Below are 21761 nucleotides of genomic sequence, written 5' to 3' on the forward strand. Positions count from 1 at the left end.
CAAGGTCCATTCAGCAGGGCAGACACACTGACCACTCTCAGAGGCACTGTTGTCTTTTATACTAAAAACTGCATGTACATTATTTACCAGAACTTCCCAATACCTATCACCTATGTTAGACAGTGAGCTTCTACCTTAAACCAATCCAAAAGTGCCAGCATCACCCAGAACATGGAGGCTAGGAAGAAGAAAGAAGAAGGACAGGGCATGCCCAAATTCCTCCATCTTGGGACCCCAAGCCCCCATTCTAAACCCCCAAAAATTTACTTCTCACCCAGTGACAAACTATTATTCTACTTAAACTCTCTTGACTTGTAATTCTTCACATATAGGTGGTAATTTGCTGCATGGGTCATAATCAAAGTCACAGGCATCTTGGGCTCTGTGCCAAGGTCTCTGAGCCCCCTGGCAGGACAGCCAGAGGGATGTGCTGGGATCTGACAGTGAGTCAGCCATGGAGTGAAACCTGCTTTGTCCAGTGGTGTGACCCAAAACTGCCTGAGCTTCTGTGGGGACAGGAGTCCTCTGGACATGGGGCTGAGGGTGGCTGCACTGCCCTGCTTCCCTTCCCGAGGAATCCTGTAAACCTCCCAGTGAATCTGCACCATTCCATTCTCACATGGTGTCTCCAGCCCCTGCTGCAGTGAATTCCCACTGCAGGACAATTTATATCCGTGCTCACCTTGGTGGTGCTGTGAGAACAACAATAAATTGTCTGGGTTCAGTGTGTAAATGCTGCTCCTTTGGGCCTTCACACAGAGGGGGGATGAGCTTTCCTAGGAGTAGTACCATAAAAATTTCACTGCTTCTGCAGCTTGTTGCAGGGGAATTCTCCATGAGATATTAATAGCTGTGTCCAGGCAAGTGAGAAAATATTAATAATGCTGCTTTAGTCAGAAATGGGATGTGTGCTCTATTGGCCTCAGTGCTCCAAATTTAGAGCCGGAACAAACCGAGTCTCTTGTGGCTATCTCTGGTTCTGGGAGAGAAATGAAATCTTGTTTATTTTTACTTTTCTGGGAAGATTGGCTTCTAAGTATAGATTTAAGATAGGCTTTAATTTGTTAGCTGGTAGCTGCAGGCTGGAAGGTAGCAGGAGCTGAGGACAGTGGGCATTGGCTCTGTGGGGTCAAATCCACAGGGACTTTGTGCCATGGGTGTGGTTCAGAGTGACTGGGAATGAAAGTGCAGGAGCACCTTGGCTCTGGGTGCTCCAGTTTCTGTGCAGAGCCAGGACTGGGAGCAGGTGTTCATCAAATTGAAGATAAATCCTGGGAAATGCTTATCCAGGTGCTGTGGAGCTCCTTGCAGGGCTAGGACCTCACAGATTGGATGGAGCCTCATTATCCCAGGATAGATGCAAGGCAGGCAACAGCACTCCAGCCTCTAGGAGCCTTTCTGCAAATGTGATGTGCTGAATCCTTGAAACTGAGCTTAGGATGTGAGCTCATCACCCTCAGAGGATCCCCCTCACAGCTGGGGTGCTGCTGTCTTGGCCATGGCACTTCAGTGCCATCCTCACTTCCCACTTGGCTGAAGGTGAGCACACTTCTGAGCAGGGCTGGCAGCATCCCTTCCCCTGGCTTTTCACATGCCTGAGCACCACTGCATGTGGGTGTGGTTGGTGACTGGTGCACTTGAGCACCAAGATAATGCAAAGTGAGGGGTTTTCTGAGGCAGGAAAGCAGCAAACACAAGGAAGTTGTTCCAGCAAAGTCGCTGAAGGTCAGGACTGTCTGTCTTGGCTGATTCATAAAGCCTCTTTCAAAGTGAGATGGAGGCCAGGGAAGTGTTTGTGTCTCAGTGATTGGAGTTTCTCTCAAGGACAGTCAGCAGCAGCTTCTGGGGGCTCCTCTGGCAGCTCCCTGGGCAGTGCTGAGTGTCCCCCATGTGGCTGTTCTCCCTCCCTGCAGAGCTCCCACTGGGGGAAGGTGTTGCCATCTCTCCTGAGGAAACAGTTGATGAAAGCATCCTGAGCACTGAGCACTGAGCTGTTCCCTTGTTCAGGCAAACCCACTGCTTGGTGGATTGCCTTTGACATCAGCTCTGCTTTCCTGCTCCTCAGCTCTTCAGAATTCTCCAGCAAAATTTGCTGTCATGTGGATCCATAGGACAGCTTGGGCTGGAAGGGACCTTAAAAGTCATCCAGTGCCACCCCCTGCCATGGCCAGGGACCCCTTCCACTGTCCCAGGCTGCTCCAAGCCCCAGTGTCCAACCTGGCATTGGACACTCCTGGGATGCAGGGGCAGCCCCAGCTGCTCTGGGCACCCTGTGCCAGGGCCTCAGCACCTTCACAGGGAGGAATTCCTCCCAATATCCCATCCATCCCTGCCCTCTGGCAGTGGAAGCCATTCCCTGTGTCCTGTCCCTCCATCCCTTATCCCCAGTCCCTCTCCAGCTCTCCTGGAGCCCCTTCAGGCCCTGGCAGGGGCTCTGAGCTCTCCTGGAGCCTTCTCATGTCCAGGTGAGCACCCCCAGCCTGGTTCCAGAGGGGCTCCAGCCCTCAGAGCATCTCCATGCCCCCCTGTGGGCTCTCTCCAGCAGCTCCACATCCTCCTGCTGTTGGGAACTGCAGGGCTGGGGCAGCTCTGCAGGTGGGGTCTCACCTCAGGGGGCAGGGGGGGATCAGCCCAGGCCAGGGGGGGATTCAGGGCTGGGTCATTCCCAGCTCTCACCCCCAGCACCCCCAGATCCCTTTGGCCCAGGGCTGCTCTCAATCCCTTCATCCCCAGCCTGGACTGATCCCAGGGCTTGCCCAGCACCAGCCCTTGGCCTGCCAGGGTTTGCTGAGGCTCACCCAGAGCCACCTCTGCAGCCTGTCCAGGTCCCCCAGATGTCAGCAGCTCCCCATCCCTGCAGGCAGCCAGGCAGCAGTGGGTGCAGAGCAGAGGCAGCAGCTCAGGCTGACAGAGTGCCCTGTGTTTTGTGAGTTAAAGAAAGGGCAGCACTCACAATGTACCCACTGATAATTGCTTAAATCCATCAGTGCCTCAAACGTGGTGTTTGCAAATTGTCAGCTATTACTGCTGGAATAAAAATACCTCTAAGTGATGTGTATATTTATACTTTTACAGTAGAAAAGAGAAGAAATTTCCCCTTTGCTGCTACTGATCAAATTATAGATTATAGCATGGCTGGAAACCTCTCCTGAGTCTAGACAACCACATTTGCTGGGTGGTGCTTCTACCTCTGAATGAGTTTCTTTAATCTTTGGTATCTCATGGTCTATCTGTAATATAGGATGATAATACCTTCCTAATTATATCTGCTGGGATTTAATTAATGTTTGGACATTACTTTGAAAAATGTAGGATGTTGATTATTGTTTAATAATGTAGAGTTAGATTTAAAAATTAATCATAGAGAAGCAATGAAAATACTTCCTTGCTTGGACTGCAAATGCCATCTCCAAGTATTACATAAGCAATAGCTTCCTTAATTTTCCACTTACCAAAATCCATGTAATTATATTTTAAGGTAATAATATGAGCATATGTTCTAAACTTGAAACATGGTTTGGAATTGGGCACTGCTCAGAGGAGATTAGGTGAGCAATTATGTAGATTGAAGATAATCTAAGTCAAAGGCTAAGTGCAGACCTTGGAGAATGTCTTGCCTGGGGTGAAATGCCAGCTGAATTCGATGGCAATTCACAAGCACAGCAGCTTTAAGGAATCCAGATGCAAAGTTCTGCCAGGCCCACACCTGGTTTGTGCTGGGATCCCTCCCCATTAGCCATGTGCTGGTGTCACCATTGCCAGCCATCACTGTCACAGGCCTTGTGCTCCTGGCAGGGACTGAGCTCCATGGGACTCCTGTCCCATCCCGTGCAGCCAGCTGAGCCCCGTGGTGACCCAGGGAAGGGACATTCCCTGCCAGCTCCTGCTGCCACCTGGAAGGTGCTGTGGGTGCAGCCCTTTCCCTGCCAGCTTTTCCATGCCTGGGTTTGGTGCCCCTGAGTCCTGGAGCAGCTGGGAGACAGCAGGGCTGCAGGGGAAACAGGCATCCAGGAGATGCAGAGATCCAGGAGATGGAGAGATCCAGGAGATGGAGAGATCCAGGAGATGTAGAGCTCCAGGAGATGGAGGCATCCAGGAGATGGAGGCATGCAGGAGATGCAGAGATCCAGGAGATGGAGAGATCCAGGAGATGTAGAGCTCCAGGAGATGCAGAGATCCAGGAGATGGAGGCATCCAGGAGATGGAGGCATCCAGGAGATGGAGAGATCCAGGAGATGGAGAGATCCAGGAGATGTAGAGCTCCAGGAGATGGAGGCATCCAGGAGATGGAGGCATGCAGGAGATGGAGAGATCCAGGAGATGGAGGCATCCAGGAGATGGAGGCATGCAGGAGATGGAGAGATCCAGGAGATGGAGAGATCCAGGAGATGTAGAGCTCCAGGAGATGGAGGCATCCAGGAGATGCAGAGACCCAGGAGATGGAGAGATCCAGGAGATGGAGAGATCCAGGAGATGTAGAGCTCCAGGAGATGGAGAGATCCGGGAGATGCAGAGACCCAGGAGATGGAGAGATCCAGGAGATGGAGAGATCCAGGAGATGTAGAGCTCCAGGAGATGGAGAGATCCGGGAGATGGAGAGATCCAGGAGATGGAGAGATCCAGGAGAAGCAGAGATCCAGGAGATGGAGGCATGCAGGAGATGCAGGCATTCAGGAGATGGAGAGATCCAGGAGATGCAGAGATCCAGGAGATGGAGGCATCCAGGGGATGCAGAGATCCAGGAGATGGAGGCATCCAGGAGAAGCAGAGATCCAGGAGATGGAGAGATCCAGGGGATGCAGAGATCCAGGAGATGGAGAGATCCAGGAGATGGAGAGATCCAGGAGAAGCAGAGATCCAGGAGATGGAGAGATCCAGGAGATGCAGAGATCCAGGAGATGGAGGCATCCAGGAGAAGCAGAGATTCAGGAGATGCAGGCATCCAGGAGATGCAGAGATCCAGGAGATGCAGAGATCCAGGAGATGCAGAGGTCTAGGAGATGCAGAGATCCAGGAGATGCAGAGATCCAGGAGATGCAGAGGTCTAGGAGATGCAGGCATCCAGGAGAAGCAGAGATCCAGGAGATGCAGAGATCCAGGAGATGTAGGCATGCAGGAAATGCAGAGATCCAGGAGAAGCAGAATTCCAGGAGATGCAGGCATCCAGGAGAAGGAGGCATCCAGGGAACTCTGGAGGAGGCTGTCCTGTGCTGTCAGAATGCATGGTTAATTAGCAGTGCTCCCAGGGGCTTTAGTCAGGATGGCAGAGTATTTGCATAGAGCGGTCAGAAGGAATTAAAACTGTTTGTCTTTTCCTTGAGCTGGGTCCTTTCCCATTACACAGCACTCAGAATATTTTTGTAACTCGTTTGACTCTTTTTCTGGTGAGTATTCATGGCAAAGAAGTTTCCAAGTGCACAGGTCTTTGAGTAAACTCTCTACAAATAAATTAATTCCTCCCACAAGGGAATTGCTGGACTCAGAGCTGGTTAAATGTCCTTTAGTGTGTTCAGGAGCAGTGAATCACCCTGCTCCTCCCTTTATCTCTGGGGCAGGGCAAAGTCTGTGACTCTCCAGTAGAAGCAGCCTGCTCCTATCTGGTATAGAAGTGATGCTCCCAGAGGCAGGGAGGGATCTCCTCTGCTTTTTCTCTTGCTCTCTCTGTTCAGCTGTCTCTGTGAACGGCTGTTCCTGGAGTAAACTTTGCTCCCACTGTGGCTCCAGGCACCCTGACCTCCCCTAATGGCACTGACATCTTTTCTGAAAAATCCCTTTGCCAGGATTTCTTCTCCTGGGAAGCTGGGAAGCTTCAGTTTCTCCATGTTTTGCTCCTCTGGAATGTGATTTGGAGAATTGTTTACCCAGCATGTGAATTGTTTTTTATTAATGACCAATCCCAGTCCAGCTGTGTCAGGACCTTGGTCAGTCACAGGTTTTTTATTATCATTTTTGTCTGGCCTTCTAATTTATCCTTTCGCTTTCTTTAGTATAGTTTTAGTATATTGTTTTCTTTTAATATAATAAATCAACCTTCTGAGAACTTAGAATCAATTCTCATCTCTCACCTCGTCCTAAAACCAACACCACCACAACAATTAATGACCACACCCTAAAGCTCTTTCCAAAGGCGATTTCTGTTTCCATCCCCAGAGCCCTCCTGGGAGCTGCAGCGCGCCCTCTTTCCAGCCAGGCCACCTGATCCAGCGTGCATTCCAGAGCCACGAGAGGCAGCTGCCACTCTGGAGAGAAGCGCAGGTTTCCCGCAGCTCAGAAGGGATTTAGGAGCACTTGCTCCCCCACCAGGCAGGGATGGAGGTTCCGGGTGGGACTCAGTAGGTGGCACTCTCCTTCTGGAGTCAGCACCGAGCCTTGGGACGGAGCTGGGCTTGGCTTTGGGCTTGATGTGAGCAAGCTGTGCTCATTAAAGGGCTGTTCTTGGGGGGTCAGCAGGGCTGGCCACGGCCTGGGAGCTCAGTGCCAGTGCTGGGGACAATCTCCTGGCCCCTGGCACTGCCAGGCAGGTGCATTGTTATTTGTGCTTCAGCCCAGAGCTGGCTGCCCTTCAGCAGGAGCTGAAAACCCCAAAAAGCTTTGTTAATTTAGAGATGAGGCCACTCAAGCCCATTTTCTCTGGACTGTGCAAGCACTGTGGAGCCAGAACAGAAGTTCAGAAGCCACAAATGCACAGAGTTTCAGTGCTTTGTGACCCAGTGATGCTGCTGAGTCTCTCACCTCTGGGATTCACTGCTTTCTCTCCAATTCCTCACTTCCTGAGCTCATGCTCTAGAATTGCCCACGCTGCACCATGGAATGAAAAAGGAAATTTCATTTAATTGTAAAGAATGACTTCCAAAAGCATTATTCCCAGCCTGCTGTCACAGTGTGCTCTGGGCAGAGCAGAAAGATGGTCCAGCATTCCAAACCCACAAACCCATCCCTACAGAGTGTACAGGCTGTCACATCAGCTGAGTGACACAGCAGTGCTGAAGGAGCACATATTCCTGAAGTGTCTGTGCCACAACAATTCTTAGATACATTCTGTTTAAATAATGTATTGGGAATTAAGAGATCTGAGGTAGTGGTGCATGTTAAAATGTGATTTTCAGATCCAAGGAGTGTGCAGAGAGTAGGATGGAGTATAAAAACCAAGGGTGTTTGAACAAGACATCTGGTTTATATAGTGCTGCCTGTTCCCTGTGCTCTGAACTCTCAGTTGCACTGAGTCAACTGTAATAAAACAATACATTCATATTTATTAATTTTTTATGTAGGCTTTTGGAAACAGGAAAAGAAGTGAGAAGACAGGATATCAGACATCCCAGAGATGCATCTCTGTTAGGCTCTTTTGCAAGCCATACCAATGGCTTCACATCTGCTTAGGCTCAAAAATCAGATTCAGGTCCTAAGCCTTGCTTAGCCTCAGCCTTCCATGGACAAACCCCACTCTCCTCACTTTACCATGTGGCTCCTCTGTGTGCAAGGCAGGGATAATAACTCTGCCTCTCCTGGGTGCAGCAGAGCCAATTTCATCACTGTCAGCTCCCTGGAATTCCCTGGGTGAAAGGAACAACAGAAATCCAGAAAACATGGGTTATTAATAGCTGGTGCTTGCCCTTACATACATCACATGCACTGTTAGTCATTGTGGCCAGTAATTTACAGGGAGGGGAAAGATGTTCCTGGGAGCAAATGCAAAATGACACTTGGATGGTATCAGACCTCTGAGGTGTTGCAGGCCCAGAGAGTCTAATTAAGTCTAAATGCACTGATGCCACCCTGAGCAGATCCTGCTTCCTATGTGGGTGAAATGAAAATGTGCAGGAGCTCTGCAAATCTTTAACAGGGGAATTTTAACTGCCAGGCAGTTCACGTTGGAAAGGCAGGTGCTGGACTTGGCGTGCAGGACAAATTCTTGGTGTGTTCCAGCTTTTTCTGCCTCCTTGACAGAGCCCCAAGGTTGTCTCCTGTCTGACACCTTTATTAGAGGGATCACTGCATACAGAAGTTTCCCTTCCCTGGTTTTAAGTGCTGGCTTTAAAGGTCAGAGCTGGGGGGCCATGCCAATAATGGAGTCAGCAGTGCAGCCCTGAGGAGAGCTGTGCTGTAAGGCACACGTGGCAGTGGGGCTCAGCACTGACTCCTGTGCACACCCTGCTGCTCCAGGGCAGCCCAGGGGCAGCAGGCTGGGAGCTCAGGAACTGCTGCAAGTGAGGATGCAGGGCAGCTGAGCACACTGGACAGGGAGAGGCTGGGCTGGCAGGGGCTGCTGCAGTCAGGGGAAAACATTTCAAACATTTCACTGGCCTTGTGTGTGTGCAAAACATTTTCCTTGAGCTGGGAGCCATCCTGCCACTGCTGGCCATGTCCCCAAGTGTAGAAATCACCATCCAGCCTAAAAAAAAGAGGCACAAAAATGCAAAGATCTCAGAAGAAAGGCACTTACCTTCCCAGCAGTGCAAACCTGGCCGTGCCAGGCTCATGCCATTAATTTGAAACTTGGGAAAACTCATTTTCTTTGGGCCTATCTCCTTGTGTATTCCCTAAGGGAAATGAAGGATGGCTGGGAGGTTATTTATTTTCAGTAATAATGCACACACTGCTTCCAGACTTCCTGCTATTGTGTGATTATCCAGATTAATTGCCTGGGAAAGCTGCAGCATCATCTCAGGCCCTTATTAAGGAAGCTCACAGCACGGATTTATATTAATGCATATTGCTGGGTGCCACAGCCTTGCTCTTGGAGGCAGATGGACAAATCCCACTGCTGAGTGCTGCCAGCAGCCCTGGACCTGCAGGCTGAGGGGGGGACTGCTGGCACCTTGAGAGCCAGGAGGAGAGAGCTGAGGTCGTTTTTAGAAAGCTCGTTAGTGAATACCTTTGCTTATTCTAAAATCAGTTCCCATCAGCCTCTGCTGAATGATTGTGAGAATTGCTGGGGTGCTGCTGGCTGCTGACCCTGCCTGTACATGGGCAAGGCTGGAATCTTAAAGATGCTTTTAGGTGCTTTAAAGTGTTCTTACCAGGGAGAGAGGCTCTAGACAGAGAAGGCTTTTAAGGTAGATTCTGCCCTTTTGGTTTCCCTGCTGAGAGTTTAACAAACCATGTAGTTGCCTTGCTCTGAAAATCCTGTTCTGCAGCTGCTCAGCCTGGTCCAGGTTCCAGCCAAACAGCCACTAACCAAGGTAGAGCTTGAGGGCCTTTAAAGCAAGTCCAGCTCTCCTGAAAAATCTCAGGGATTTTGGCTGTAGAGAGTTAGACAGAGGAGCAGCATGTGCACATCCTTCAGCAGCCCAACACTTCCCTCTGATAAATCAGTGTCAGTGCAGGGTCACACTGATGCTCTCACTGCTGTTGAGGTGATTGCTCATCTCCTGTGACAAAGGGGTGATGATTGTATTAATAACTAATGATATTAGAGTAGCTGTAACTAATATTGTATTAATAACTAATGATATTAGAGTAGCTGACCCATGGTGCACAATGTGGGGTGCTGGAATCTCGGCAGTGTGAGCCCACAGTGCATCAGCATCTGCATGTGACACATGAGGAGAGCACTGGAGCACCATTGTGCTGGGCACTGAGGCTCCTCAGCAAGCTCTGACACTGGGAAGGGTTTTAGTCCTCACTCTGGGGGAGCTGGCACCACATTGTCTGACTGTGCATTTAACAAATCCCAATGGTATAAATTAGGGGTTCTACTCAGCCTGTGTGTGCCTCCAAAACAAAACTGAGTGTTACAGTAAGGGCCACTGGATAACCCTGAGCTACCACTGGAGTGAAGATGAGCTTCCTGGAGATTGTGCCTCATGGAACAGGAGTTAAATGCTGGTGTTACTGTCCTTAGAAATGGAATAGGCATCTCCAGGCATGTGACTCCAGGCTTTATTGATTGTTTGTGTACAACATGGGAGCCTGTAGAGCGTGGGCTGAACTCCTGGAGTCCAGCTTGGCAGGAATCTGAACTGAAGGCTGAGCACAGGCTCCACTTCCATCCTGATCCCAGAGCTGTCAGTGCTGGCTGCTTCTAGAGCAGGATCAGCCAGCAGGAGCACAGCCTGGTGGTTTAACCCCACATGGCTTTATTGACACACAGACTCTGAGGCCTCCCCAGTCCTCCTCTCCTTACCCAGCAGTCCCTGTAGTAACCACAAGTTTCTCAGTCTCTCCCCAGGCAGCTCCCAGGTCCCAGGAAGGTGTTCAAGCAGGCATGCCCAGCCCTGGCTCAGCTCCTTTGTGAGCCCTGGAAGGCAGAGCAGGAGAGTTCCTCTGATATTAATTAGTCAATTAGCAGCTTGTGCAGTGTGCTCAGGCGCAGCAGCAGAGCCCGGGGGATGTCTGACAGCAGAGATGGATGAGTTCATCAGTGCAGCTGACCCGGGCTCCCCCACCTCCTGCTCTGGGCCTGATCTCACATGTCTCTGTCTTGCTGTCCAGGTTTTACTGGGATCTCACCATGCTGCTGCTGATGGTAGGGAACCTGATCATCATCCCCGTGGGCATCACTTTCTTCAAGGATGAAAACACCACCCCGTGGATTGTCTTCAACGTGGTTTCGGACACATTCTTCCTCATCGACCTTGTCCTCAACTTCCGGACAGGCATCGTGGTGGAGGACAACACCGAGATCATCCTGGACCCGCAGAGGATCAAGATGAAGTACCTGAAGAGCTGGTTTGTGGTGGATTTTATCTCCTCCATCCCCGTGGACTACATCTTCCTGATCGTGGAGACGCGCATCGACTCCGAGGTGTACAAGACGGCGCGGGCGCTGCGCATCGTGCGCTTCACCAAGATCCTGAGCCTGCTGCGCCTGCTGCGCCTCTCCCGCCTCATCCGCTACATCCACCAGTGGGAGGAGGTGAGACAGCCCTGCCTGCCAGCTCTGCCCTCCCACAGCTGCTTTCCTTGAATGCCCCTTCTCCTTCCTGCCCCTCGTGTCAGGGCTCGATGCTTTGTTGGAGCGAATTCCCGAGGGAATTCTGCAGCTTGTTGGTGCTGTGGGCTCTGGGATCGGCATCCACATGGATGATGCTGGGTGGGCTGGCAGGAGGGTGGGCACAGGTGGGCCCCTTGCAGGAACTGTGGAGCTGGTGAGCAGAGCAATCAGCCAGACAGCAAGGGCTTGCCCTCTCAGTGCCCCCAAAGGTCCAGGAGCAGCTCTGAGGAAAGGGCTGGAGACAGCTGATTTGCAGAACCTGTGGCATCTGTTTGCCATCTGCTGCTGCTCTGTGCTTATCTCTTGAATGAAGAGATAAGCATGGGCATGTGTTAGAGCCCTCTTGCTTTCTATATTCTCTGACACTATGCTAAGGGAAAAAGGAAGGAAGGGCAATCTGCAGACAAAGGTCTGGTGAAAAGCAAGATCCCCACAAGCCCAGGACCCTGTGCTGCTCTCAGGGGGAATTCCAGGTGCAGGGTGAGTTGTCAGGAATAATGTGGGTGAAGCCACAACCTTGCAAGTAACAGCTTGAAAATCAGCTGTTTTTCTCCTGTCTCCGTGCTCTCCAAAGCAGAGAGAAAGCTCCCTGCATCTCTCTCCACATGTCAGGAGCATATTTTCAGGCCAAGGAAAGCTGGTCAGGGCAATTTCATCTTCGTCCCCATACTTTGTGTTGTGCTTTGGAGCAGAGCCTGCTGCAGAGCATGATCTAATGCAGGGCATGCTCCTGGGAATGTGAAGGGGAAGCAGCCATGCAAGTCATGGCTCGATTGCAGCGAGCTGTCACAACACTAATTCATGGCAGAGCTGAGCCCTTCCCTCCTCCAAGCAGCCCACACTCACAGGGAGAGGGAGCACTGGGGCATGCTTCACAAATCTCAGGCTTCATCCTTGTGGTGTTACCATTTGTGAGGGCTTCACTTAGAGCAGAGCAGCCTCGTTGAGCTCTGGGATGACACTGGACAGGTGCTGGGGAGAGGCAGCCCCAGCCCTCAGGTTTATAATTCATATTCATTCACTCTGTGGTGCAGGCAGGAGTGCACAGAGAGGTGAACAAAGCACAAGTGTCCTTCTGGGGTGACTCAGTGAGTCAGGGGCTGAGCAGGCACTGACATCTCCAGGTGTGCTGGCCTGTCCCGTGGTTGCTTTGGTCCCCTCTCCTCTAATCCGAGCAGCTCAGCAGAGGTGAGGTGGTGGCTCAGGCACTCCACAGACTCACAGGCACCCACAGCAGTGCACAGCTCCCTGCTTGCTTCCCCCTGCTCCTTGACTTCCCTTCCAGGAGGTGCTTGAAGAGAACTGAAGTGTATTTGCTATTTTGTACTGAACTTGTTTTGAAAACGACAAGGCAGGAGCAGATCAGTGTTTTTCCCTCTATCACTTCTTGTAGCTTGACCGAGCATCCATTCCCAGCTTCTGTCTCCGATGCCATTCCAGGGATGCTGTTCCTGTGCTGCTGTCCTGGGCCCTGGCACAGCACAGCTGGGTGCCCTCTGGGGCACAGGCTCCCCAGGGTGGGGCAGGGCTGCCAGGGCAGGGCAGGGCTGGTGCTGGTTGCACTTTGGGACTGCAATGCAGACTCTGTGTGCACTGCAGAGCCCAAGCAGCGAACACCACGGGCTGTGTCAGACTGGGCTCGGCCCAGGCTGCAGTTCCTGGAGAGAGTTTGACACTGGGAGCTTCTCCAGCTTCACAGCAGGGAGGGAGGCAGGGGGAAGGGGTGATCCCCTGTCATTGGTGCAGTGCCTGCCACAAAGCAGAGGGGCGACAGGGAGGGGGAGTGCTGCTTCATCCTTGCGGGGGAGTTGTGCTCCTGCAGCCACGCTGGCAGCTCTCTTCCTCTGAAGTGCCTACAGATGATGCCTGTCTGAAAGGCCACGTTCATCTTTCCTCCCTGCACCCATCAGTGCTGATCTGGGAGTGCCAGGACAGACAGTGCTGGACAGACTTACTCTGGTGTGCAAGAGGGAGGAGGACCTGGGAGAGGGGGTGCTGCAGGTCTGGTCCCTGTGGTCCCCCCTCCTATCCATGCCTCACCAGCTGGCAGTGTCTCTGTAGCTCTTTGCTTCTGAGCAGATCAGCTGGAAGGGGATGTGAGCAGGGTGTGCTGGGCCTCTGCAGAGGAGTGTGTGCCCTAGGGGAGCGTGTGCAGGGCAGAGCTGCACGGCCAGAGGGATCCCATGGCACTGTGTGAGGGCAGGGCACCCCTCACTGCACTGAGCTGGGGCAGCACACACAGCGCCCTCCTCACTCAGCTCCTTGTGTTGCTGGGGCGAGGGCAGGGATCAGGGGGCACTTCCCAGGCTGCCAGCAGCCTCTCCCTTCACTCCCCTGCAATTGTCCATGCCCTGCATGAATTTATCTCCGAGGCTGCAGTGAGCAGGAGCAGCCTTCTCCAGGGCTGCAGTGCTGTAAAGCAGCCAGGCTCTCATCAGTTCCACATCAGCGCTGCTCAGGACTCTCTGGGCTCCAGAGCTGGGGCTGCAAGTCCCTGCAGCCTCTGCCATCCTCCCCAGATCCCAGAGAGGTGCTCTGGGGATACAGCTGGGCAAACAACCTGAAGAGGAAAAGAAGGCAAAAGGCAAGAAAAACAATCTAAGGCACTCGTGTTCACTGGAGTATGAAAATAAGCTTAATTCCAAATGTAGCAGTTTCATTTGCATGATGCATTTTGCATGAGTGGTCCCACGAATGAATTTACCAGAAGGGCAGAGTATAAATAGAATCTTTCTGAAGTGTCTGCCGTGTCTCCCCTGCAGTTGGGAGCTTGATTGCAGTGTAGGCAGCTGCACTCCCACTGGCTGGGCTCTGGCTTGCCTCAAATCTCTATCACCAGCCCCACTGGTGTTCCCTGGAGTTCCCCAGGCCAGGAGCACAGGTCAGAGCAAACAGGGCTGCTCCAGCCAGGCCTTGTTCTCCCCCAGAGAAACTCTGGTTATCTCAGCCTTTCTTTGGGGTACCAGCTTGGTCAGGGTTCCTGTACCTGCAGCACACGGTCCCAGGGCCAGGTGTCCCATTGTCCCACTGTCCCACTGTCCCACTGTCCCACTGTCCCAGGGTTAGGGAGTTGGGTCTCCCCACTGCTGAGCTGAGAGTGTCCAGGGAAAGGAGATCCAAACATGAACATCCTACAGACCTCATCCTACAGACAGAAAAACAGCAGAAACACCATGGAACCCATGGATTCAATCAGGATCAACCATCCAGGTCAGACTGGGAGTCAAAACCCCCTCAATTTTCTGAGCTTTCCCTGTTGTATGCACAGCATCTACCCTGTGGTTGGTGCTGGGGTGCAGTAATCTGTATTCAATATCAAACTATTTTGACTTAGGAACATTCATTGGAACAACAGCACAATCCTGCTCCTATAAATCTGTTTCCAAATAGTACATAGGGCAAGATAACCAAAATGTTTTGATTGCAGACTCTGTGGGAGGGACTGTGATGGGAAGGAAAGGAACTATCTGGGTTTGATATATATCAAAATGGCAATACTATCATAAGTGAGGATTTTTCAGATTTTTTTCAGGAAGAAAAATACATCTTTTGGTTTCTGCAGTTGAAACCTGAAGCAAAGGACAATTTGATGATTTTCAGGCTATTATGTTATTGAAACCTTGCAAACTTGCCTGAGTGCTGTCCTTTTCTTCCCTCGAGTTTCTATATTATAGAGAAGCTTTAGGAGGGAGGGAATGCATCCTCTCAGGTCCCAGTGACAACTCCCAGTAACAACTGGGCACAGATCAGACCCTCTGAAAGATGATGTCACTTTTCAGAAGCTTCAGCTGTTTAGAAAAGGGACCCAAAGCTGGAGGGGCTGTGTGGAAGGACCAGGAAAGGGCTTCCAGAGGCCAGGAGAATATGGCTCCCAAGTGATTCTCCTTGATTTGCTAATTCCCTTTGTTTCTCTGACCCATCTGTAGCCTTTCCTAAATGCAATTACAACAATGTGGCTGGAGGCCTGGGGTATCATTGTCACCCCTAATAATGAAGAGATGGGACTATTTTGGGGTTAAGAACTATTTATGGCTTAGATAAACATCAATCTCAGGGGCTGTGAGATTTTAGAGGAGCAAGCAGCTGGCCACAGCTCAAAGTAGTCACAAGTTCTTTGTTACAAGGCAATACAGAACTTTCTAAGCCAATGAATAGATGCCACAAGGTTTATTTTGCTTTTCTAACCCATCACCTGCTGCACTGTGGATACTTTTACCCCATAGGCTTCTGTCTCACTTGCACACAAATGTTTCTGTTATAACTTCTAAACTCTCAAGGTTGTGAGCTCAATCCTCACACAGGGCTCAAATTTGTTGGATTAAGCCCTTTTCTGACCCAGAGATGGGGCAGCTGAGAGGTGTTTTATAAACTTTTATTCCATTTTCAGTCTCATGTGAAGGGTGGCACAATACAGATGCTATAATTCACACCACCACAATCAGAAGCCAACTATTTCCTAATCACATTAGAAGCATTTCTTGGCCTATCAGCTTTTGTCACACCATGCTGGAAATGCTTTAAAGCCAATAATCTAAAATGCATCTTTCATCGTTCTATTTCTCCAAAGTATCTGCTCTTACCAGCAAGGCCATCCTTTGAAACTTGTTTCTGGTTCCATTTCTCTCTCAACAATGTCTGTCCTATTCCATGGCATTTCTCAGTCAGCATTTCTTATCTCAGGGTGTGCATACAGATATGTGAGACTTCTGTCAGGCCCTGAGAATTCTCTACAAATCCATTTCCCACATCAGTTTATTCCATACAACCACACCCCTACATTAGAAACCCTTCACCATTTATCAATGCAGTTTCTCACTTATTTAAAGCATATTCTTACAGCTATAGAAACCTAAGTTTATGATTTTTCTGTTTAATGTCTGTGTATTGTATTTTTACATCAATCCAAGCTTCTCCCAAGGCTGCAAATCAAACCCTTCAGTGTCTGTGGAAGTTTCTGCTTCTCTGATTGCCACACAGGGGAGTGGGATGGGATCTTTGGCCAGATCTGTAAGTGGATCCTGGGAGGGGAGGAGCTGGGCAGTGACTGTTCCCAGCACAGCAGGGTCCTGTGCCACAGGCAGCTCCAAGGGGCTGAGCAGATCCTTTCTTAATAGGATTTGCAGTTCTGTCCCATTAAACAGCAAGGCAGGCCCAGGAGAGCAACTCATCAAAACCTGTGGCCAGGCTTGGGTAAAATCAGACTCAACAAACACCAGCAGTGTGGCCAGGAAGGGGACTGGGGGCTGGGCTTCTTCCTAATTTGCATTACCTCATTTCTGAAGCCTTATTAAGCACTTTCTTTAATGTGCTTGCAGGAACTTATTAAAACCATACTGCAAGATACAGGAATTTCCATTCTCACTGCACAAAGTGACCCCAAACTTGAGCCATCTTTTCCTCTCAGAGAAAATCCTGGCTGCACTGAAACAAATGGCCAAACCCTCTTGTTGGAATATCAGTCAGAGGTTTTTCATTATTGTACCACAGCCTCTCACATGGAACTGTTGTCACTTGTGCAGCCCAAGTGGAGAGAGAGCACACAGCACAAGGACATGGATGTTCTTTATTCTGTACATTGAATTTTCCCTCTCCTGCCCATGGGCATCCCCTGCTCCATGCCCTGCCCTGCGGAGGGGAGAAACACACCCAGAAAAGTTTTTTTGGAGGAGTTGTTCTTTGGCAGGAAGTTCTACTGCTCTAATGGAAATTCAGCTCCCCACCTGGGCCCTGGGAATACAGTTTCAAAGAGAATATCATCAAAAATGGCTTCTAATGAATTATAAGGAGCCAGGCAAATATTTGAATAGCTGTGCAGCCACGGGGCTTGCCATGAAAAGGAAAAAGCTTTTCTTTTTTCTACACTCACCTCCTGGCAGGGCTTCATGGGTCCTGTGTCAACAGCAGGGTGTGAGCAGGGAATGCCTGCTCTGGGCTTTGGGATTGGGGCACAGTGTCTGTCTGTCTGTCTGTTTGTCTGTCTGTAGGATACCTGCTCTGGGCTTTGGGATTAGGGCACAGTGTCTGTCTGTCTGTAGGATACCTGCTGTGGGGTTTGGGATTCAGGCACACAGTGTCTGTAGGAATACCTGCTCTGGGCTTTGGGATTAGGGCACAGAGTGTCTGTCTGTAGGAACACCTGATTTGGGTTTTGGGATTAGGGCACAGTGTCTGTCTGTCTGTCTGTAGGATACCTTCTGTGGGGTTTGGGATTGGGGCACAGTGTCTGTCTGTCTGTCTGTCTGTAGGAATACCTGGTTTGGGGTTTGGGATTAGGGCACAGAGTGTCTGTCTGTCTGTAGCAATACCTGGTTTGGGGTTTGGGATTAGGGCACAGTGTCTGTCTGTCTGTCTGTCTGTAGGATACCTGGTTTGGGATTAGGGCACAGTGTCTGTCTGTAGGAAACCTGCTCTGGGGTTTGGGATTAGGGCACAGAGCTGTCTGTCTGTCTGTCTGTAGGATACCTGGTTTGGGATTAGGGCACAGTGTGTGTCTGTAGGAACACCTGCTTTGGGGTTAGGGCACACAGTGTCTGTCTGTAGGAGTATCTGCTGTGGGGTTTGGCATTAGGGCACAGAGCTGTGTGTTTGTAGGATACCTGGTTTGATATTAGGGCACAGAGCTGTGTGTCTGTAGGATACCTGCTCTGGGGTTTGGCATTAGGGCACAGAGCTGTGTGTCTGTAGGATACCTGCTCTGGGGTTTGGCATTAGGGCACAGAGCTGTGTGTCTGTAGGATACCTGCTCTGGCATTAGGGCACAGAGCTGTGTGTCTGTAGGATACCTGCTCTGGCATTAGGGCACAGAGCTGTGTGTCTGTAGGAACACCTGGTTTGATATTAGGGCACAGAGCTGTGTGTCTATAGGAATACCTGCTCTGGCATTAGGGCACAGAGCTGTGTGTCTGTAGGATACCTGCTCTGGCATTAGGGCACAGAGCTGTGTGTCTGTAGGATACCTGCTCTGGCATTAGGGCACAGAGCCATCTGTGGGGCAGGAGCTCAGAGCCAGGCTGTGGCAGTGGGAGCCATTTGCTGTCTCAGGGATGCTTTGCCCTGGTGTGTTCTCAGCACAGGGGTGCCTGTGTGGCAGAACCAGCTGGGCACTGCCCTGGGCAGAGCAGTGGGGTTGGTTGAAGCCTCCCTCCTGCAGGGCAGTGCCCAGTGACAGGGGTGAGCAGGGCAGTGACAGGCTGCTGCTGTGCCCAGCTCTGTCAGGGGTGCCAGGGTCCCTCAGTCTGCCCTTTCCTGCTGGCTGGGGCTGTGCAGGGTTCCTAGAGCCACAGGGGAGCTCTCATCCCCTGTGCCCTGCCAGCACCAGCTGCCTCAGCTCCGTGCCCACATCGTGCTGTGCCCACATCGTGCCAGCTGCCTGGCATTTGCCTCGGGCCATTGTGTTTGGAGCCTTCATTATCACTGCTGTGCTACAATAACAGAGGGATGTGCTGCAGCCTGGCACCAGGGCTCCTCCTGCCACTGTCACTTCCCAAGGTTTGATGGAGATTTACTGATGGGGTTTGTTCCAGCTGCAGCCCTGCAGGAGCCCGGGCCCAGCCTGCCCTGGGGCTGGCACACAGGGCACAGCTGAGGAGCTGTCACCTACCCTGAGTCACACAGTGGGCACAGGATTGTGTTGGAAGGGCTCTGGAATATCCCCAGGGAGGAAACCCCAGAGCCTCTCTGGGCTCTGCTCAGGGCTGGGCACTGCCCAGGGCAGCAGCTCTGCCTCCTGGGCAGGGGCAGCTCCTGGGCTCAGTCCCTGCCTGCGGCTCTGGGGCCATTGCTGGGCCTGGAGCAGAGCCTGGGGCTGCTCTGCCCCTCCCTGCACCCAGGGACAGACAGGGACACTGAGGGATACCCAGGGACACCCAGGGACAGGCAGGACCATCCAGGGACACTGAGGGACACCCAGAGACACCCAGGGACACCCAGGGCTGAGGGCCCCTCTCAGCTGGGGCTCCTCTCCAGGCTGAGCAGCCCCAGCCCCCTCAGCCTCTCCTTGGCAGGGAGATGCTCCAGGCCCTTCCTCATCTCTGCAGCCTCTGGAGCTCTGTGTCCCTGTTGTCCTGAGGAGCCCAGAGCTGGACACAGCCCTCCAGGGTGAGCAGAGGGCAGCAGCTTTTGTGAGCTGTGTTTGTAACAGGGACAGGGGGCTGCATTCCAGTTAAAGGGAGCTTCTAAATCACAGCCCATGCTGTGAGCTCAGGAAGCAGCAAGGGCAGTGCCCATTCCCTGGAGTGTGTGGGAGCACAGGTTTCCCCCTCAGAAGGAGCACTGTGAAGAGCTCTGGAAGGGCTACACCCTGCCTGGAGCAGGAACTGAGCACCCCAGGGCGTGTCTGTGCCCCCAGCCCTCACATCATCTGTGATAGTCACACAGACAGCTGGGGACAGCTGAGGCAGCTTTTGAACCTTCCACAGAGAGATTCCTGTCACCACTTGGGCTCCTGATCCAATGCCAGCTCTGTTTTGTCCCTCAGAGTCGTGTTCTGCCAGGCTCAGCCCAGACTTGGAGGCCAGTTTGTCTAAGGCACATCAGCCCTGGCAAGTGGGTGCAGATGAATGGCTCCTCTTCAAAGCCTCTTCCAGGAAGCATTATTGATTGCATTCAAAGCAAGTGGGAACTTTAATGAGACAGCCAAGAGAGCAGCATTTCCCTGCCTCCCTGGCTGGGTTCAGCAAGGCAGGGCTGGAGAGGACCGTGCCAGATCTGAGAGTTGTGTCAATGAGGAAGGAGCTTGGCCCACATAGCACCATGGCCAAAAACCAAATTGGTTGGTGGAGGAGAAGGGGATTTTGAGCAGCAGGGCAGTGGGGAGCTGCTTTCTGCCAGGAGACATTGAAGTCAGTTCCTTCCTGTCCCCTCAGAACATCTCCTGTGCTGTGAGCAGTGTGGAAGGGGCTCACAGCTGCTCTGTGAGTCAGAGTTGAAGAAGAGAAACTGATAAGAGTTGCCTTTGCCCCTGAAAGGAGTTGTACCAAGAGCCATTGGTATGGAAATGGAGGAGAAGAAGAGATAAACAAGGGGGCTGCAGTTAGATTTTGGAGGAAAACAGTGGTGGAGACCACCCTGCATCAATGAACCAATGATGTTGATTTATTGTGGCCAATGAATAGGTATAAACTTTGTGAGAGGGTATAAAAAGACAAAAAAGAGAGAAGCCTTGTTAAATACAGGGTGTTCTTCTGTTTGGTACGACTGTCTCAACAACCAGAGCTCAGTGCCAGCCCCACAGAAGGGTCTGGGCTCCTCCTGCCCTTCCACTGGAAGGGAAGGGCTGCTCTTCCACAGGGCACCAAACCCCTCAGAGGCCAAACTTAGAAACCCCCAGCCCTGAGCTCAGCTTTGGTTTTGACCCACTTTTCTCCTTGTCAGAAATGTGGCAATGGAAGAAAACAGCAGTGTGAGGTGAAGGAAGGAGAAATCTTTCTTGGGAAGGACAAGAGCCAGGCCCAGAGAGGTGTTGTGAGGGTTTAATGGGCAGCAGCCTCATTGATGAAGTTATTTTCTGAGCCCTGCTGTGAAAAGAGCTGTTTGGGAGACAGTTTCAGGACATGCAATTATCCAGTTTGCCAGCTTAATGCATTCAACTTAACCTCATTTTTATGAAGCAGAAATCAATGTGGTAACTTTTTCAGGGCTAAGAGATGACATTTTATTCTTGCTTCTCTCATAAGGAGGCATATTTTTCAGCTTCATTTTCTGCTGTAACTCCTCCCTCTCCCACTTTTGCTTAGGCAGGAATACTCCAAGGACTAGAGGAAAGAGTGAGGCAATTTCCACATTCCCAGAGTCACATTAGAATGGAAAATATTTCTGAAATCTCTTTGCAATGCATGGAATCATTTTCCTTCTTGGAAAAGGACTTGGAAATGCATTTAGAACTTCAATACAAGCACATTTTCATGAATTCCATCCAAGCACCACTTCACCTGGGAAGGATTCTGACAGTGCTGATCTTCCCCCCAGTTTTTCACTCCAAGGAGTGCATGGCCCTGTTCTCTGTTGTGCCAGTGCCTCTCACCCTCTCTGCTCCCACCTGGGCAGGAGTATTTTAGTCTCAGGTTTCTGTGGTTGAAATGACCCCCAAGGTATTAGAAAGTCTTTTTTTTCCCAGCCCCGTGGCTGAAGAAGTCAAGATTTGTAGGTTCTGCTTCTCTTGTTTATTTTCTCTTATCTGTTCCATTCTTTCTCTGACCTGCTGAGATCTGTCCAGCAGGTTGGGTTGTGGCACAGTCCCTGCCCTTGGGGTGGTGTTGGCTTTTTATACTAAGAACTACCTGTACTTTATTTACAATGATTTTCCAATACAAACCTATGTTAGACACTCTGTCTTTACTCTAAACCAATCCAAAAGTGTCACCATCACAGCAGAAGATGGAGGACAAGAAGGAGAAGAAGGACAGGACATGGCCAGATTCCTCCATCTTGCCTCTTGAACCCCCATTCTAAAACCCCAAAATTCTACTTTTTCACCCTGTGACAAATTCACCATCATTCTACTCCAACTCTTGTGGCTTGTAAATCTCACACAAAGTTGGGAATGGTTTCCATGGACTAAAATCGAAGGCACAGGTGGTTTTGACTCTGTGCCAAGGTCTCTGAGCCCCCTGCCAGGGTCTGGAATCACCCAGGGCAGCCAGAGGGATGTCCTGGGTCCTGACATTTTGGTACCTGTTCCTCCCCTGCGTCTCCTTCCCTTCCCAAGCCAGAATTCCTGCAGAGCAGCAGCTGCCAGAGCTTGTGCAGAAGCTCCCCAACAAGAATGTGCCATAGAATTGGAGAGAGCAGGTCCCTGCCCTGCTCCCTCATGTCCATGGGCACTGCC

At 51.2% G+C, this 21761-nt stretch overlaps 1 protein-coding gene across 1 annotated transcript in view; it reads left to right on the forward strand.

Annotated features, from left to right (window-relative positions):
• The window catches only part of HCN4 (hyperpolarization activated cyclic nucleotide gated potassium channel 4), a 110764-nt gene that overhangs the window by 20868 nt on the left and 68135 nt on the right, over positions 1 to 21761 (forward strand). Inside the window, exon 2 of the mRNA XM_071441881.1 lies at positions 10435 to 10858. Coding sequence (XP_071297982.1) covers positions 10435 to 10858 — 424 coding nt within the window. The remainder of the gene's footprint in view (positions 1 to 10434; positions 10859 to 21761) is intronic.

The sequence above is a fragment of the Agelaius tricolor genome, unplaced genomic scaffold, assembly GCF_023055355.1.
Source record: "Agelaius tricolor isolate 1412-34295 unplaced genomic scaffold, bAgeTri1.0.p SCAF_16, whole genome shotgun sequence".
Taxonomy (NCBI): domain Eukaryota; kingdom Metazoa; phylum Chordata; class Aves; order Passeriformes; family Icteridae; genus Agelaius; species Agelaius tricolor.